Here is a 15,826-nt window from a genome sequence, read left to right as displayed (position 1 = left end):
TTACTGCCAATACATAGGGGTCTAAAAGTGTTTACTGAGCTTTAAATACCTTAAGAAAAAAATTACACAAATACCATATGATCTCACCTTTAACTGAAACCTAATCAACAAAACAAACAAGCACACAAAATATAACCAAAGACACTGAAATTGAGAACAGGCTGACAGTGACCAGAGAAGAAAGGGAAGGGGATTATAGGGGAAAAGGGTGAAGGGTTTGCCGAAACAATTATAAAGGACATATAGACAATAACGAGAGGGGATGGAAACAGGGAAGGGAGGTGGGGAGGGACGGGGTGGTGGGAAGAGGTGGGGGAAAAAGGCAGAAAACTGTATTTGAACAATAAAAAAATGTTAAAAAAAAAAGAAAAAAATTACAAAGTAAACTTCATCTAAACAAATGCTTAACTTTGGTTACAAATCAATGTTTAGTAATGTATTCAATGTTCTCATAAGCAATGTGAGAACACAGTCCAACATACAAAATATAGCAATAATCATAGTTTTAAAAGTATAATAAACTCTATTCTGGTATATGCATTTAAATTTTTTATCTGTTTTGATATAATATACTTACTATGAAAAATCTGAACATTACAAAAATATATACTATACCAAAAAAAAGCCCTGCACAATGCAACTGTTAAAGAAAAGCACATTTTGGTATGTGTTCAGATTTTTTAATATGTGTATATACCTCCAGAAAGTTTCATAATTTTTTATTATATGAATGTACCTTTTTTTATTTTAAAATATTTTATTTATTTATTTTTAGAGGGGAAGGGAAGGAGAGAGGGAGAGAAATATCAATGTACGGTTGCCTCTCATGGGTCCCCTGCTGGGAACTGGCCTGCAACCCAGGCATGTGCCCTGACTGGGAATCAAACCACAATACTCTGGTTCGGAGGCTGGAGCTCAATCCACTGAGCTATACCAACCAGGGCTGAATGTATCTTGTTTAAAATTGTTTTTATTTCAGCTTTATTGAAAGTTGAATAATTGAATAACTTTTAAATAAAATAGGCTAACTACATATACTAACTTAAAACTTTTTTTTCATTTAAGAGCTTAAATATCTTTCCAAGTCGGTATATAGAGATCTACTTCATTCTTCAACAGCTACATAGTATTCCATGACATGGTTAGACTATAATTTAACTAATACTAATACAGGCATATTTATAGTGTATTTTAGTGTTTGTGGTGTGGCAATAAGGTTTACTCATGTGGAAGGCTGCCCCTGTGTTCCTCCTTCATCCATTCAACCATGGAAAAAGTCAAACCTTGTCTTTAGCAATGCCAAAGCAAAAGCCAATGTCTAGAGTTTTCAGTTCATATTAAGCTTAGTCCTTGCTCTGGCTGGTGTGGCTCAGTGGATTGAGCGCAAGCCTGCAAACCAAAGAGTTACCAGATTGATTCCCAGTCAGGGCACATGTCTGGGTTGCAAGCCAGATCCCCAGTAGGGGGCACATGAGAGGCAACCACACATTGATATTTCTCTCCCTCTCATCCTCTCTTTCCCTCTCTCTAAAAATAAATAAATAAAATCTTTAAAAAAAAAGAAAGCTTAGTATTTTAGAGCCCATACCACCTGTTGTGGGCCAGTAGCTGCTAAACTCACGATTGCACACACCCAGGCAAGAAAGCACGCAAACACAGGTGGCAAGTGCAGGTCACAAGCAAGACACATTGAAGAGTTTCCTTGTTCCCCTGGAATTATATTACCTTGGGTTCAGGATGGACCAGGTGCTTTTTCAAAATAACTAATGAACTTCCCAAGCTTTCATGGGATTGTTGATGGGTTCACCCTCTGGTTAGACTGACAGACCTCTATGGTCAAGCACCTCCTTTTGCACCCCTAGCAATACAGTACCAGAGTAGATGAAAGGAGGAGTGTTAATCACCTTGGTGGAGCAAGGCTATGATGCTCTAGTGTGTGAAGCTTGGAGGAGCAAGGCTATGATGCTCTAGTGTGTGAAGCTGTACACCAGTCTATTAGCTCAATGTCTAATTCCCTTTGCTTCACTTTCTTTATTAATAATTAGCTAACTACCTATGTTAACATTCCCCCCTGAAGACCCTAAGCCTTGTAATCTTACAAGGGTAAGTAGATGCAGGTCTCATCTTCTGTAGCTCTTTTTTTTTTTTAATGTCAAAGGGTATAGTCCTGTCTATTCCCTGGCTCAGAGGATCTTTCTATCTGTTAAAGGAATAAAGGAATAAAAAAGTAGGAGAGTCTTCATACAGGGAGGAAGAATTTTGCAAAATTCAGGTCAGTGAGCTGTCCCTCAGAGGCAGCATATGTAATGTCTACAGGATTACAATGTTGGACAAGCCGGCATCCTTGTTATATTCATAAACCCCTCCCTCCTGCTGGCTTGCAAAATGTTGTAGGTGGAAATCAGGCCCTTCCATGGGTTCACATGTAAAGCACTTCAAGGACCCAGGCAGGGAGATTGTGCTGTGGTAACAAGGTTTATTAATATAGAAGGTTGCCCCTGTGTCTCCTCTCTGCCCATTCCACTATGGAGAAAGGTCCAACCTTGTCTTCAACAAGGCCAAAACAAAAGCCTGTGTCCAGAGTTTTTGCTTCATATTAAATTGTGGACTCCAGCAGCTGCTAGACTCATGTGATCACATGCTCTGGGCCAGAGTGAGCATGCCAACACACAGAGTGAGTACAGATCATGAGCAAGAGAATGAGTCATATTTATAGTTTTACAAAGAATATCCTTGTACATAAATTACATATTTATAAGTGTTTTTATGTAATATATTTCTAGGTTGGGTTGAAGTATAGATTTTTTAAAAATTTTAAGAGATAATGTCAAATTGCCCTTCATAAGTTTTGGAATATATATCTGCTAAAAGATGTTTTAGAGGATAAAGCTGAAGGTCTAAGCTGAACTAATTAAGCAGTCCCAGAGATAAATTTTAAAAATTTTAAAAAGGAAAGAAAATATCATTAAAGTCATTTTAAAACCAATGAAATAATAAAATCAGTATACCTAACTGTGATTACTTTGGGTAGAAGAATGAAGCTTTTAAATCTAAAAATTTCTTGACACAGATTCAAAATTTTCATTATGTTTATTCTAAGAATAGAAACATTGCAAGAGCAGGCTGAATTACCTGGAGGTGCTCTTCAGGCACTATAACTGGGCCACATTTTGTATGCTGTGCACATTCTCCAGTACAGTATCTATGGGGATCATTTTCTTTCCGTAGGTATTGGTTTGTTGCACATTGTCTACAGTTCATTTGAACATCAAAGTTTAATACACACACACAAAAAAGGAAAGAATAGTTCATATCAGTGAAAGACATTTTAAAAAAAACTAGTAACTGCTATATTAGTTAATTGATAATTAGAAAGTGACTAAGAAAGAATTTTGGTTTCATGGGAAATCTTCCTGATCTGGGTTTTCAAATACCAAATATTTCATAAAGCTAATACTCAGGACAAACAAAGAAGGGAGAAAGGGAACAGAAAGTGAGGGAGAGAACCACTACACCCTAGGAAAAGATCTAGTAGGTCACCATGTAATAGAAAATCAGAAAAGAGTGATTACCCAACAGATGCTTTTATATTCCTTTAAAATACCTGCATGTTAGTCTGTAAGAAAAAGTGTATGAAATATTCTAGTATGAATTTAATAATTTGCCATACTGGTTAGAATGGGAAGGGCAGAGTACTAAATGACAAGAAAATGATCTGAGTTTAATGTGACATACATACCTGCTAAGTAAGATAGTGCCTGCAGGTCTGCGAACCTGAAAAGTCTTCTCTAAATAAGAAATAGCTTGCGGGAAAAGTTTGTTCTAAATAAAAGTTGAAAAAAGAAAACCAGTCAGAATTATACTCAAATTATAAATTATATTTAAAACAAGTAAGCATAGGATTTTAATGATTGAGGGTTTAAAAAAAAAGCCTTACAATTCTGGAGTACAGATATTCATTAGTCAAAGGTTGTATGGCAAGGAGTAGGGAAAAGACTAAATAAGTCTAGGTGCGAAGGAATTTCCTACTTTTCTAGTTGATTTTGGGGAAATTTCCTCCATTTAAATGGAGATAAGGAAGGAAAGATGTAAACTTCCTTCTTTATCTCCATTTAAATAGAATATTGGAAAATATAAATCTCAACTATTAATCTAAATTACTTCATATTTGGGACTGAGTTAGTTGGTTCCAACATTAAGGTAGTTTATGTTAAGAAAATTTTATGTTGCTGAAGGGAATGAGCAAAACACAAACAAACAAAAAACCGCATAGGCACAGACAACAGTATAGTGATTACCAAAGGGAAAGGAGGATGGGGTGGTAGGTTGAAGAGGGTAAAGGGAGGATAAATGGTGATGGAAGGAGACTTGACTTGGGGTGGTGAACACACAATGAAGTTTACAGATGATGTATTATAGAATTGTACACCTGAAACCTACATAATTTTACTAATCAATGTTATCCCAATAATTCAATTTAGGAAAATAAAAAGAAAGTCTTATGTTTAGAAGATTTGCTTTAACCTCACTTATTTCTGTAACCAATTATGAATTGGCTTTGTGTGTGTCTGTGCCTGAGACTCTCTGTAACAGTTAAAAAACTAATGAGATTAGCACTTCTATAAACAGCTTTGGCATATCATCCTTTCAGGTCAATTAATCTTCAGAAAAATAAGCATTTCCACCACAACATAATCTCAGTGTATTTCAAAAATCAGTTTTACACTATCCTCAGTATGTTCTCCTGCCCCAAAACTTAAGAGAACAAGAAACTGAGAAGACTAATTTAATATTCAATTATAAAATGAGAAGACTAACCTAATACTAAATTCAGACAAGTCTTACCGAGTTGTTCACAAAAGTCATGTATATATTTTTCTTTACTGAAGTAGAATTTACATATAATTAAATATACTTATTTTAAGTACCTGGTTCAAGCCATGAGTATTTTTTTTTACCTACCTTAACAAGGTATCTTTTTTCAGGGAGCAACCTGAAATTGACAACATGAAACATAAGAATTGCCATGCTGGGGCAGAGCACTGTTTCATTTATTCAGAACACATCTGGCAGAAGCCCCAAGGGATACTTTGTGGAAACGTACAGTATCGATCCCCCAAAATTTCAATTTATCTCAATGAACAGTTGAGAATTTACTCTGTGCCAAAACACAGCACTGTACATAATCATATGCTATTTCATTCATTTGGGAAGTTGAAGATAGGGAAGAACATCAACTATGCTTAATCGAGCTTCATAAATTACCATAGATTCATAATTTATCTGTTTTCTGGACCCCTCTTACAGTAAATAATAAATTTAAACTGTATCGTCCCTGGTTAATAATTTTGTAAATGTTCTTACTATTGTATATATAAGCACTTTCTCTTACTTTTCTTCCAAGTAACTATTGAAGAGGTGCCTTCTAGGTCTGTTATTGACCACAGCTAAATAGATCTACATTTTTTCTGTTCAAATTATTCAGATGTATAAATTTTAATCATACTTCATAGTCATCATCTTTCCCAACTAAAGAGCATTTTTAGCTTAATTCCATCTTGAAGGTGCATTGGCACTTAGTTCAATCTATGACCCTTCAGATAACACATAAAAATATCTTTAATAATTTAATTCTTAATAAAAAAGGTGACAATATCAATATGCACTTACTCTTCAATACTTTTATCGTAGACAGTCTTGATTCTTAAATGTTCATTAATATCTCTTTTTACAACATGATTTGCCTTAAGATGGACCTTATTTATGACCTGAAAAAAAGATTTTAAAAAGATGTTGTGTAGATCAACCAAATGATGTCCTGGCTTAAAAATTAGTAAACTAGCCCTGACTGGTGTGGCTCAGATGATTGAGTGCTGGCCTGACAGGGAAAATGCCTGGGTTGTGTGTCAGGTCCCCAGTAAGGGGTGGACAGGAGGCAAGCACACACTGATGATGTTTCTCTCCCTTTCTCCTTCCCCTCTCTCTAAAAATAAAATAAAATCTTTTAAAAACAAATTAATAAACTAGCCCTGAGTGGTTTGGCTCAGTGGGTTGAGCTTCATCCCACAAACTGAAGGGTCGCCAGTTCCATGCCCAGTGAGGGCACATGCCTAGGTTGTGGGCCAGGCTCCCACTTGGGGATTGTGAGAGTCAACTGATCAATGTTTCTGTCCCCCTCTTTCTTCTTCCCTTTCCCTCTCTCTAAAAATAAAGAAACTCTTTAAAAATATCAGTAAACTAAAATTCAAGTATACTATCAAGAAAAAATACTAGAACGAATAAATGGAAAGATATTTCATATTCATGGAAAGAAAGACTCAATATTGTTAGGATGTCAGTTCTTCCCAACTTGATGTATAGATTCAACATAATCTCAATCAAAATTCCAGCAAGTTATATTGTGGATATAAACCAACTGATTCTAAAATTTATACAGAAAGACTATACTTTCAGAGATCATTTCTATAGTTCGTTAAAATTTATACAGAGAAGCAAAAAACCCAGAATAGCCTACACAATATTGAAGAAGAAGAACAAAGTTGGGAGACTGACACTACCTAACTTCAAGAATTACTATAAAGCTACAGGAATCTTCTTTTGCCTATAGAGAGGCAAAAGAAGAGACAAAAAGACCAACAGAACAGAATAGAGAGCCCAGAAATAGTACCACATAAATATAGTCAAGTGATCTTTGAGAAAAGTAAAAAGGCAATACAATGAAGCATATAATCTTTTCAACAAAAGGTACTAGAATAACTAACTGGATATCCACAATGAAAAAAAATGAATCTAGACACACATATAACATCCTTCATAAAAATTAACTCAAAATGGATTACAGATCTAAATGTAAAATGCAAAACTATAAAACTCTTAGAAGATACAATAGTTGTGAACCTACATGACCTCGTGTATAGAAATGACTATTTACATAGAACACTAAAGGCATGATCCATGAGTAAAATAACTGATAAATTTAACTTTATTAAAATTCAAAACTTGTCAGTGAAAGATAAATTCAAGAGACTAAGATAACTTGCAGGATGAAAGAAAATATTTGCAAAAAGCACACCTTATTATACAAAGAACTCTTAAAATTCAACAATTAAGAAAACAAACAACCCAATATATTAAAAAGGCCAAAAATTTTAATAGACACCTCATGAAAGAAAATATACAAATGGCAAATAAGGATATGAAAAGATGTTCCACATTATATGTCATCACAGAAATGCAAATTAAAATGAGATATCACTACACACCTATTATAATGGCCAAAATCTGGAACACAGACAGCATCAAATGCTGATGAGGAGGTGGAGCAAAAAGAACTCTCTCATTCATTGCTGCTCAGAATGCAAAATGGCACAGCGACTTTGGAATACAGTGTGGTAGTTCCTTATAAAACTAAACATGCCTACCATAACAACCTAGGAAATGTGCTCTCGGTACTTCCTCAAATGAGTTAAAAACATGTCCATACAAAAACTCATGCATGGATGTTTATAGCAGCTTTATTCATAATTTCCAAACTTAGAAGCAACCAAGTTGCTCAGTATGTGATGGATAATTAAACTGTGGTACATTCAAACAATGAAATATTATCCAGAGCTAAAAGATAAGCTTTCAAGCCATGAAAAGCCATGGAAGAACCTCAAATGCATACATATTACTAAGTGAAAGGAGGCATCTGAAAGACTACCTATTGTATGATTCCAACTACACAACATTCTGGAAAAGGCAAAAATATAGACACAGCACAAAGATCAGTGTTTGGGAGATGTTAATGGGGAGGAAAAAATGAATAGCTAGAGTACAGAGATTTTCTTAAACATTATTTTTAATATATTTTACTGAGTATGCTATTAACAGTTGCCCCATTTTTTCCCCTTTATTCCCATCTACGCTGTACCCCACTCCCAACTAATAACCCTCCAAATGATCTGCATTTCTATGATTCTGTTCTTGTTCTGCTTCTTTGCTTAGTTTATTTGGATTCAATTATTGGTAGTTCTAAATTTATTGCTGTTTTAATGTTCACTGTCTTGATCATCTTCTTTTTCTTAAATAACTCCCTTTAGCACCTCATATAATAATGGCTTGGTAATGATGAACCCCTTTAGTTTCACATTGTCTGGAAAGCAATTTATCTGTCCTTCCATTCTAAATTATATCTTTCCTGGATAGAGTAATCTAGGTTGTAGGTCCTTGCCTTTCACTACTTGGAATATGTTTTGCAAGTCCCTTCAAGCCTGCAAAGTTTCTTTTGAGCAATCAGCTGACAGTCTTATAAGAACTCCTTCATAGGTAATTGTCTGTTTTTCTCTTGCTACTTTTAAGATTCTCTCTTTATCTTTAAACTTTAGCATTTTAACTATGATGTGGTCCTCTTTGGGTCCATCTTGTTTGGGACTCTCTGTGCTTCCTGGACTTAATGTGTATTTCCTTCACCAAATTAGGGAACTTTTCTTTCATTATTTTTTCAAATAAGTTTCCAATTTCTTGCTCTTCCTCTTCTTCTTCTGGCACCCGTATGATTCCAATGTTGGTACATTTAAAGATGTACCAGAGATTGCTAAGGCTATCTTCATTTTTTTAAACTCTTTTTTCCTCCTGCTGTTCTGATTGAATGCTTTTTCCTTCCTTGTGTTCCAAATCATTGATTTGATTCTCAGCTTCATCCTCTCCACTGATGGTTTCCTGTAGATTTTTCTTTATTTCACTTAATGCAAACGTCAATTATGACTGGGTCTTTATTATGGAGTTGAAATACCCAATAAGTTCCTGAAGCATCCGGATGACCAGTGTTTTGAACTCTGCATCTGAGAGGTTGCTTATTTCCATTTCATTTAATTCTTTTTGTGGAGTTTTGTTCTGTGCTTTCATTTGGGTCCTATCTCTTTGTCTCTTCATTTTGGCAGCCTCCCTGTATTTGTTTCTGTGTATTAGGTAGAGCTGCTTTGACTCTCTGTCTTAGTGCATCTGTCAAATTGTACGGGCCAACAATTCAAAAGAACCTATGCGCCCCAATGCTCACAGCAGCACAATTTACAGTAGCCAAGTGCTGGAAGCAACATAAGTGCCCATTGGTAAAGCAGTGGATCAAAAAACTGGTACACTTACACAATGGAATACTACACAGCAGAAAGAAAGGAGCTTCTACCCTTCAGGACAGCATGGATGGAACTGGAGAGCATTATGCTAAGTGAAATAAGCCAGGCAGTGGAAGACAAATACCATATGACCTCACCTGTAAGTGGAACCAAATCAAAAGAACAAACAAGCATGAAAAATATGACCAGAGCCCTGGCTGATGTAGCTCAGTGGATTGAGCGCGGGCCTGCGAACCACACGATCGAGGTTCGATTCCCAGTCAGGGCACATGCCTGGGTTGCAGGCCGGTTCCCTGCAGGCCAGTTCCCAGCAGGGGACGCACAAAAGGCAACCATACATTGATGTTTCTCTCCCTCTCTCCTTCCCCCACTTCCCCTCTAAAGATAAATAAATAATAAAATATTTAAAAAAATAAAATAAAATAAGAAAAATATGACCAGAGATGTTGAAATAAAGAACAAACTGACAGTAAACAAAGAGCAGGCAGGAGGGGAATAACAGGGGAAAGAAGGGGAAGGGCTGTCAAGAAACATGTATAAAGGGCCCATAGATAAAGCCAAAGGGGGGAAGAACTGCAGGTGGCTGGGGTTGGGGGAAATGGTGCTGGAAAAATGGAGACAACTGTACTTGAACAACAATTAAAAAATTAAAAATAGGCATGACTTCCGACCAAGATAGAGGCGTAGGTAGACACATTGTGCCTCCTCACACAACCAAAAGAAGGACAATGACAATTTAAAAACAAAAAACCAGAACTGACAAAAAATCAAACTGTATGGGAGTCTGACAACCAAAGAGTTAAAGAAGACACATTCATCCAGACTGATAGGAGGGGCAGAGTCGGGCAGGGGGCAGAGAGGACTTGTGGAAAGGCAGTGGCTGGTGGACCCAGCAAGGGGGTGGATTGTGGAACAGGGCATTCAAGGCTGCAGCTGGTTGGCAAGGCAGTGGCAGACCAGGTGGTCCCACATTCATGCTCAGATAAACCAAGCAAAACAAAGAAGCAGCAGGAACTCCCAGCCTCACAGAAAAGCTCCATGGAGACCCACAGGGTCCTAGAATGTACACAAACCCACCCACATGGGAATCAGCACCAGGAGGGCCCAATTTGCTTGTGGGAAGTGGGGGAAGTGACTGAAATCTGGCATAGAGTGGAGCAAGCACCATTGTTCCTTCTCAGACCCCTCCCCCACATATAGTGTCACAACACAGCAACAGGGGTTACCCCATCCTGGTGAACATCTAAGGCTATGCCCCTCACAACATAACAGGCACATCAAGACCAAAAAAAAAAGGCCGAAACGAAAGAACAGATCAAAACTCCAGAACAAATACAACTAAGAGAAGAAGAGATAGCCAACCTATCAGATGCACAGTTCAAAACACTGGTAATCAGGATGCTCACAGATTGGTTGAATTTGATTGCAAATTAGATGAAAAAAATGAAGGCTATGCTAAGTGAAATAAAGAAAAATGTACAGGGGATTAATAGTGCTGGGAAAAAAGCTGGGACTCAAATCAACGGCGTGGGACAGAAGAAAGAAACATCCAAGCAGAAAAGAATTCAAAAAAATGAGGAGAGGCTTAGGAACCTCCAGGACACCTTTAAACATTCCAGCAGTCGAATTATAGGGGTACCAGAAGGAGAAGAGGAAGAGGAACAAGTGGAAAACTTATTTGAACAAATAATAAAGAACTTCCCCAATCTGGCAAAGGACATAGACTTCCAGGAAGTCTAGGAAGCTCAGACAGTCCCAAAGAAGTTTTACCCAGGGAGGAACACACCAAGGCACATCAGAATTACATTACCCAAGATTAAAATGAAGAAGAGAATTCTAGAAGCAGCAAGAGATAAGGGGACAGTCACCTACAAAGGAGTTCCCATCAGATTGTCAGCAGATTTCTCAAAAGAGACCTTACAGGCAAGGGGCTGGAAAGAGGTATTCCAAGTCATGAAATCCAAAGACCTCCATCCAAGATTGCTCTATTCAGCAAAGCTTTCATTTAGAATGGAAAGGCAGATAAAGTGTTTCTCCGATAAGGTCAAGTTAAAGGGGTTCATCATCACCAAGCCCTTATTATATGAAATGTTAAAGGGATTTATCTAAGAAAGAGAAGAAACATGTACAGTAAAATGACAGCAAACTCACAATTATTAACCACACCAAAACAAAAGCAAACTAAGCAAACAACGAACAAGAACAGAATCAGAAAAATGGAGATCACATGGAGGGTTAGCAACAGGGGAGTAGGATGGGGAGAGAGGGGGGAAAAGGTACAGAGAATAATAGATGATAGGTAGAAAGTAGGTGGGGGAGGGTAAGAATAGTATGGGGAAAGTAGAAGAACTTATATGTATGACACATGGATGTAAACTAAAGGGGGAAATGTGGGTGGGAGGGAGTGTGCAGGATGGAGGGGAGTGAAGGGGGGGAAATGGCACAACTAATAGCATAACCAATAAAATATATTTTTAAAATAAAATGGCAATAAATACATATTTATCAACAACAAAAACAACTGTATGGGGCTGAGCCTCTCCCACACAGAGCACCAGAGCAGTCACACCAGGGCAGGGCAACCTGTGTGACTGCTCTGGTGCTCTGTGTGGGAGAGGTCTCAGAGAGGGGAAAATGTCACTGCCTAGCCTCTGTAGTTTTGCCCAGGCGGAAGCTGTCTTCCCACTTGTGTTTCACTTTCTCCCCGTAGGCTACTAGTGCCCTTCCAGCTATTGCCCTGGTGCTGAATCCAGAGGTGGTATGTCTGCACGAGTCCTAGGTCTGTTGTGAGCTCTTTAAGAGGATACAATTTCTTCCGCTGGTTTTTACAGCCAAAAATTGTATGGACTTATCCTCTTGGTGCTGGGCCCCTGGGCTGAGTGATCTGGACTTGGAGCTGGCATCCCTCACTCCTGAGCTATTCCTCCCATTTTTATCCACCACATATGGATTAGAACCACTGGTTCCCACCTCTGTGCCTCTCTGCATCTCCACCCCTCCTACCCATCTGGATGAATGTGGCTTCTTTAAATCCTTCATTGTCAGACTTTCACACAGCTTGATGTTCTGAAAATTCTGGGTATATCTGTTTTGTAGTATAGCTGTATTTTCTGCTTATACTTGTGTGCTGAGATGAGGTGTGTTTACCTGTGCTTTCATCTTGGCCAGAACCAATCTTAGAGACTTTTAAGACACTAACAATTAGGCAGAAAAAATGTAAGGATATAGCAATTCAAACTAAACTGCCAATCACTGCACCTTATTAACATGTATAGAAACCTATACTACAAAATACATATTCTTTACAAGTACACATGAGAAATTAAATAAGATAAAACATATTCTGATAAAACAGGATCAAATTTCAAAGTTCTGAAGCCTTATAGAAGATACTCTCTAAATTAGAAATTATTAACATAAGGTATCTAGAAAAGACCAAATATTAGAAATTATACTTTAAACATTTTTAATAATCCATGGATCAAAGAAAAAATTGCCAGGGGAAATACCCTTACAACTAAACAATAATTAAAATACAATGTGTCAAAACCTGTGACACATAAAGTTGTACCTACTTAGAGTAAAATTTTTATCTTTGAATATTTATATTAGAAAAAAAAAAGGATCCATAACAATGATCTAAGTTTCCATCTAACAATGTAAACAAAGTAAATCCACAATAATAAAAGGAAATTAAATCAAGAACAGAAAACAATAAAATAATTATTATCTATTTTACCATTATCTTTCTAACAATCAATGGCAATAATTGGTTATTATAAGGGTTAATACAATTAATAATCTCCTAGCATGGCTGAACTTGTAAAAAACAGAATAAACACCAACTACCCCATTAGAAATGAAAGAGCAGATATCACTAGAGACCAAAAAATAACTCTTTTATATATTTGTTTCAAGTGTTCAGCCTAGTAGTTAGATAATGATATAATCTGTGAAGTGATTCTCTTGATAATTCTAATACCCACTTGGCACGACACATAGTTATTACAATGCTTTGACTATATTCCCTATGGTGTATTTTACATCCACATGACTAATTTCTAACTTCTTACTTTCTTCACCCAAAAGGATCAATTATTAACAACTTTATGGCAATAAATTTAACAGTTCAGATGAAATAAAGTCTTTGAAAAATACAAGTTACCCAAAATGACAAGATTGAGTAGAAAACATAAGTAAACTTAAATCAGAGAAATAGTTTTATCTAAACCTCTCTACATACTGCTTGCTTGAAAATAGGGATTGAGTATAAATGGGCACAAAGGATCTTTTTGGAGTGATAGAAATTTTCTAAAATTGGATTATGGTGATGGCTGTAAGTTTAAAATTAAGTGGGTGAATTTTATGACACAGTATATAAACTATAGCTCAAAAAAGGTATTTTAAAAATTCTCTATAAGAAAACTCCAAGCCCATGTGGTTTTAGTTATGAACTATACCAAAAATTTAAGAAAATTATTTCAATTTTATTTTTATTTTTTTTAAATGTTGATTTTAGAGTTTTATTTTCTATTTCATTGTTGTTTAGTTACAGTTGTCTGTATTTTCTCCCCATACCTCCCCTCCACCCCCTCCAAACCCACCTCCCTCCCTTGCTTCCACCCTCTCCCTTGGTTTTGTCCATGTATACTTTATAGTAGTTCCTAAAAACCCTTCGGCCCACAGTCCCCTCCCTCCTGCCTACTGTTATATAGTTCTTAATTTCAATGACTCTGGTTATATATTGTTTGCTTTTTTCTTTTGATTACATTCCAGTTAAAGGTGAGATCATACGGTATTTATCCCTTACCAACTGGCATATTTCACTTAGCATAATGCTCTCCAGTTCCATCCATGCTGTCCCACACAGTAGCAGCTCCTTCTTTCTCTCTGCTGTGTGGAATTCCACTGTGTAAATGTACCATCATTTTTTGATCCACTCATTTGCTGATGGGCACTTAGGTTACTTCCAGCACTTGGCTATTATAAATTGTGCTGCTATGAACACTGGGGTGCATAGGTTCTTTTGGGTTGGCGTTTCAGGATTTTTAGAGTATAATCCCAGCAGTGGAACTGCTGGCTCAAAAGGCCATTTTTAGTTTTCTGAGGAAGTTCCATACTGTTTTCCACAGTGGCTGCACCAGTCTGCATTCCCACCAACAGTGCAAATAGGGTTCCCTTTTCTCCACAGCCTCTCCAACAAACACTTGTTGTTTGTTGATTTATGTTGGCCATTCTGACAGGTGTGAGGTGGTATCTCACTGTGGTTGTAATTTGCATCTCTCTGATGGCTAGTGATGCTGAGCATCTTTTTATGTGTCTCTGGGCCTTCTGTATGTCTTCCTTGGAGAAGCGACTGTTCAAGTCTTTTGCCCATTTTTTAATTTTTTTTTTTTGTGTGTCTTCCTGCAGTGGAGTAGTGTGAGTTCTTTATATATTTTGGAGATCAAGCCATTGTCTGAGGGAGGTGTCATTGGCAAATGTTTTCCCATATGGTTAGCACTCTTTTCATTTTAATGCTGTTTTCTTTAGTCATGCAGAAGCTTTTTAATTTGATGAAGACCCATTTGTTTATTTTTTCCTTTATGTCCCTTGCTTTAGGGGACATATCTGTGAAGATATTACTGTGTGGAACGTCTGAGATTTTCCTGCCAGTGTTTTCCTCTAGGACTTTTATGGTGTTATGACACATTTAAGTCTTTTATCCATCTTCAATTTATTTTTGCGTATGGTATAAGTTCGTGATTGAGTTTCATTTTTTTGCATGTAGCTGTTCAGATCTCCCAATACTACTTGTTGAAGAGGCTATTTTTGCTCCCTTTTATGCTTCTTCCCCCTTTGTCAAATATTAATTGACCATAGAGACTTGGGTTTATTCTTGGGCTCTCTGTTCTGTTCCAGATTTTTTTTTATTTTTTAAAAATATGTTTATTGATTTGAGAGAGAGAGAGAAACATCAATGTGAGAAAGAAACATTGACTGGCTGTTGCCATACATGCCCCAACCAGGGATCAAACCCATGACCTAGGTATTTCCCCTGACTGGGAATTGAACTAGCAACCTTTTGGTGCATGGGACAATGCTCCAACTAACTGAGCCACACTAGCCAGGGCTGATTTCAATTTTATAAGAGGATGGAACACTTCAAAACTCATTTTGTAAGGTCAGTATAATTCTGATATCAAAAGCTAACAAAAACTTGACCAAAAAAAAGGAAATTGTAAACTAATATCACTCATAAACATAGATACAAAAGTCCTTAACAATCTATTAGCAAATTGAATTTTGAGGTATATAAAAATTATATATCATGACCAAGTAGGGTCTATCCCAAAAATACAAGGTTGATTTACTACCGGAAAATTCAATATAATCTACTATATAATAATACATATATCACGCCATTTACACCAACTAAGTTTAGAACAGGAAAACTGATCTGTTGTAAAATCTAAATCTAATATAAAATAAAAATCAGAATAATAATTGCCTGGGGTTGATGGGAGACTGGCACTGGACAGGGGGGAACTTCCTAAAGATATGGAAATGTTCTGCATTATGATTGGGTTGTGAGTTTTACATGAATTTATATGACTGTATCTGTTGCATTTCAATATATGTAAATTTTACCTTCCAAAACTTTTAAAAGTAGCAAGTGGAAGGATGGGGAATGGATAGAAGTACATTAAACAAGAATGACAGGATACAGATGT

General features: G+C 36.7%; 1 protein-coding gene across 2 annotated transcripts in view; it reads right to left on the bottom strand.

Annotated features, from left to right (window-relative positions):
- The window catches only part of LMLN (leishmanolysin like peptidase), a 78,036-nt gene that overhangs the window by 59,439 nt on the left and 2,771 nt on the right, over nt 1–15,826 (bottom strand). For both annotated transcript variants that reach the window (XM_037131965.2, XM_053672931.1), the window contains exons 2-5: nt 5,671–5,768; nt 4,963–4,993; nt 3,740–3,822; nt 3,133–3,250 (exon numbers count right to left, since the gene is read on the bottom strand). In XM_037131965.2, coding sequence (XP_036987860.2) covers nt 3,133–3,250; nt 3,740–3,822; nt 4,963–4,993; nt 5,671–5,768 — 330 coding nt within the window. The remainder of the gene's footprint in view (nt 1–3,132; nt 3,251–3,739; nt 3,823–4,962; nt 4,994–5,670; nt 5,769–15,826) is intronic.

This window comes from Artibeus jamaicensis, unplaced genomic scaffold (assembly GCF_021234435.1).
Source record: "Artibeus jamaicensis isolate MK-2021 breed Jamaican fruit bat unplaced genomic scaffold, CSHL_Jam_final contig_793, whole genome shotgun sequence".
NCBI lineage: Eukaryota > Metazoa > Chordata > Mammalia > Chiroptera > Phyllostomidae > Artibeus > Artibeus jamaicensis.
This window is presented reverse-complemented; position numbering and strand designations above follow the sequence as displayed.